Source organism: Mytilus trossulus, chromosome 7, assembly GCF_036588685.1.
Source record: "Mytilus trossulus isolate FHL-02 chromosome 7, PNRI_Mtr1.1.1.hap1, whole genome shotgun sequence".
In the NCBI taxonomy this organism is placed as follows: domain Eukaryota; kingdom Metazoa; phylum Mollusca; class Bivalvia; order Mytilida; family Mytilidae; genus Mytilus; species Mytilus trossulus.
In genome coordinates, this window is record NC_086379.1 from 19074158 (window position 1) to 19078231 (window position 4074).

Here is a 4074-nt window from a genome sequence, read left to right on the forward strand (position 1 = left end):
TTCAAATATCGATAGTGATAGAATTCAGAAGTCAAAATATAATCTATATGTCTATTGTCAATTTTTGGCAAAATATAATCTATATGTCTATTCTCAACTTTTGGCAAAATATAATCTATATGTCTATTCTCAACTTTTGGCAAAATATAATCTATATGTCTATTCTCAACTTTTGGCAAAATATAATCTATATGTCTATTCTCAACTTTTGGCAAAATATAATCTATATGTCTATTCTCAACTTTTGGCAAAATATAATCTATATGTCTATTCTCAACTTTTGGCAAAATATAATCTATATGTCTATTGTCAACTTTTGACAAAATATAATCTATATGTCTATTGTCAACTTTTGGAAACATCATCCTCATGTTGAAGTTTCTGTTGTTTGGTTATTTTATTATTGACATGTAAGCATCAAGATTCCATTCTTACTTGTAGTTTCATCAGCTGTTCATCACCTGCTTGGAAGACAGGTGACAGATCAAATTCTGTACTTAAGTAATATCCAACATCTTTCTTCCCTCCTGAGTTAGCTTCATTGAACACAACATTGGTGGAGTATGAGTATTTATGGGTTTTTCCATTTTCAAATGATTGTGAATGGCCTGTAAAAAAAGAAACATTTTCCTACTGCTCAAATATATATTACAGTGGAGGATCTAGAAATTTTCATAAGTTGGGGCCCACTGACTGCATAAGAGGGGGCCTGATCCCGTCACACTTCAGTGATGCCCTATATAACCAACCACAATTTTTCCCCCTAAATCCTCCTGTGTATAATAACACTTACATAATGTGAAAAGAAGCAACAATTGTATTCTATTAAAAAACCTTTAAGGCGGTTTGTACCAAATTATAATGGTTGTTGTTCTTATTTGATAAAAACAAATTTTCTAATGAGGTTTAAGTGGGCACTCTAAAATTTCATATTCATTTGTTTTGTTTTTTTTGTATTTTGTTTTTATATTTTAAGGACTTTTTAGGGCAACCCCTTTCTTTCTTGATAAAAAATTAGTAAAAGACTTACAATGTGGTGAATTTTTTCAACAACACATCTAATTCAAAGCAAAATAAACTAATGAATGTGGTGTATCCTAACTTAAACTAATACCCAGTAATTTCCAAAATATTGGTAAACAAGATTGTGTCCAAAGTACATGGATGCCCCACTCAATCATTTTCCATGTTCCATGGACCGTGAAATAGGGTAAAAATCTAATTTGGCATTAAAATTAGAAAGATTATACTATAGGGAACATGTGTACTAAGTTTCAAGTTGATTTGACTTCAATTTCATCAAAAACTACCTTGACCAAAAACTTTAACCTGAAACTCCCACTTTCATTTTCTATGTTTTCAATGGACCGTGAAATTGGGGTCAAAAGTCTAATTTGGCTTTAAAATTAGAAAGATCATATCATAAGCAACAAGTGCACTAAGTTTCAAGTTGATGATTGGACTTCAGCTTCATCAAAAACTACCGTGACCAAAAACTTTAACCTGAAGCAAACAAACGAACAGACGAATGAACGAACGGAGCCACAGACCAGAAAACATAATGCCCTTTAATATGGTAGGTGGGGCATAAAAAAGGAACTAATTGCCAGGGCTACTTAGCATTCAGGGTTGACAAAAAATACATACATATACCCAAAGAGGGCAACACACCTTTGCATGCATGTAAACAATAAATAACTTTTTGCACAATACTATGTAAGTTGTAACAAATATCAAAAATATTAAGACTCAATACATATATATAAAGTTTGAAAATGTGTTTATCCAATTATAATAATTTCCGTTCTTCTGTTCATACATACATGTATGCAATTAACCAGCAAGAAAATCATTTAAACATGTTGAAAGACAAAAAGTGCAGTGAACCAGGAAGAAAGAGAGTAGTGCAAGGAGTCTTTTCTTATTTTGAGTAAATATATTAGTTATCACAGTGGTTCCCAAGGCTTTGAGAAATCAACTGGACATTTGGTCCTGTAAATAATTCTTCTTGACTGGACCAGACTTTTTTTACAGGACATTTACACATACATTACATACAATTGATACAAAATAGAACATTTCACTGGTCCCTCGGTCCAGTAATGCATATTATTTAGCTGATCAAAACAATTTTTTTACTGGACTTTACACAATGTCCTGCGACCTTGGGAATGACTGTATCATGCTTATGGATTGGAATAATATCATATCCTGGTTAAAACTTAAAGAGATTCATGTGTAGGCCTTGCAAGTATACATGTTTGTATTTTGAATGGTGCCCTACCTACCTACTGACCGAGTACCCAATTTTGGCATAATACCCCGACTCAGTACACCTTTAAAAATAATCAAAATACATTCATGTGTATTTTCATAATAAAATTTTTGTTGTTTTGACAGTTTTTTAAATCTAATCTTTGCTTTTTGAAGTTTTTCAAGACATCTTGTATAAATTCTGGCAAATAATAACATTTTAGCTTTAACATAATTCGTCATCATTTTATCGCAGTATTCAGTTATCATAATCATTCTAACTCCTTTTTAAATCTTTAATTTAGAACAGACACTTGTTATTGTATAGCGCATGGCTTTTGATATCAGTATATATACATTGATATAGCAAGCATGTTACTTTTCAAATTTGTCTAAATATATGTACTTAAATCATTATCAAGGATCATGTCATAAACAAAAAGGAATGTCCAATGTCAAAATAACATTACATTTGAATTGTTAGAGCTGAAAATAGCCTGTTTATTTTACTTCATTTAATGTTTTCTCATAGGCAAAGCAAAATATAAAATGTGGGATAGAAAGCACAAGGGTTGTCAATTAAGTCACAATTCATGAATTAAGAATGAGAGTCCATTTTCACTTTTTTGGTAATTAATAAAATTTCTAATAAAAATAACCATTTAAATATTTTAATTAAAAAAAATCTTATGTTTTAGCATATTGTATCTTGAACTTCCTATTATGTCTATATATAGTACATATTGTACATTTATTTTCTACATCAAATCAAATAATTTGATTAAACCATGAATATCTAACTTCTTTAAAACCACAAAACAGTGATGCAGAAATATTTTTGTAATGACTGAGTCCTAAGATATTTATCCTTGAGCAACTATATAAATGTATTTCATGCTTAAATATAACTCAGCTATCTGTAAAATGAATTTTGAATAAAAAAATGTTTGATCATTTTATTATTAATTTGTTAATGATATTCAAATCAAAGGATGCAATTTTAAAAAAAGGGGGGAAATGAATGAAAAAATTTCATGATTTTTACACCAAATTTATCATAAACTATTTGGTGTCATCATACTTTAACTGTTCATCAGACTATTTAATACACAAAGATTTCAAACGATGAGTAACAATGGCATGCAAGTCAATCAAGTATACATGGATGTTGTGTGTGCCAGCATCATCATCATCAAACATGTGCATCAAAGTTTTAGTGTACTGTGTATTTTTGGAGAAAAAATTATTTTGTTCATACTCACAGTGTAATGTTAATAACAAAAGAAGTAGAATTACTCTTATATCCACTAAATTTCTACCAGCCATAATTAACATTAATTTAAAGTGCACAGGGAAATAATTGTGTAAAATATGAGTGAACTTTTATAAAAGTCCTCAAGTCCACGACTGTGTGTTCCAAAGTTCAGGAGGAGATTAAGCCAACCCCGAATCTACACGTTATTAGTTAATCATTCTGATAACACGGCTGTCAAACAATCAAATGTTTTGACAGGGCTGTTAATTGTGTTATATAACAAAGCCATAAAACTGATATCAAATTGATCCGATTGGAATCCATTGGGGTGCTGATCTGGCGGTGTGACCCTTTAAAGTTTTATCGCTCTGTATCAAAATTAACCTTTTTGGGGGGATCAAAAAGAAACATTACCAAGTTTTTTAATATGACTTAAAGATATGTTCATGTAGTCCTTAACAATTGAAATCAATTATATTACAAAAGTTATGTCTGTTGTTTCATTAAAATCATCTTGTAATCTCTTTGATGCACATGCATCTTTTTATGCAGACGAATTTTGCTTT

General features: G+C 30.3%; 1 protein-coding gene across 2 annotated transcripts in view; it reads right to left on the reverse strand.

The window, feature by feature from the left end:
- The window catches only part of LOC134724757 (microsomal triglyceride transfer protein large subunit-like), a 28434-nt gene extending 24587 nt beyond the window's left edge, over window positions 1-3847 (reverse strand). Inside the window, exons 1-3 of one of the 2 annotated variants that reach the window (XM_063587980.1) lie at window positions 3516-3847; window positions 2289-2336; window positions 436-608 (exon numbers count right to left, since the gene is read on the reverse strand). In XM_063587980.1, coding sequence (XP_063444050.1) covers window positions 436-608; window positions 2289-2336; window positions 3516-3588 — 294 coding nt within the window. In that variant the 5' untranslated portion in view covers window positions 3589-3847. The remainder of the gene's footprint in view (window positions 1-435; window positions 609-2288; window positions 2337-3515) is intronic. The other variant, XM_063587981.1, reaches the window with a different exon arrangement.
- Window positions 3848-4074: the final 227 nt, after the last annotated feature.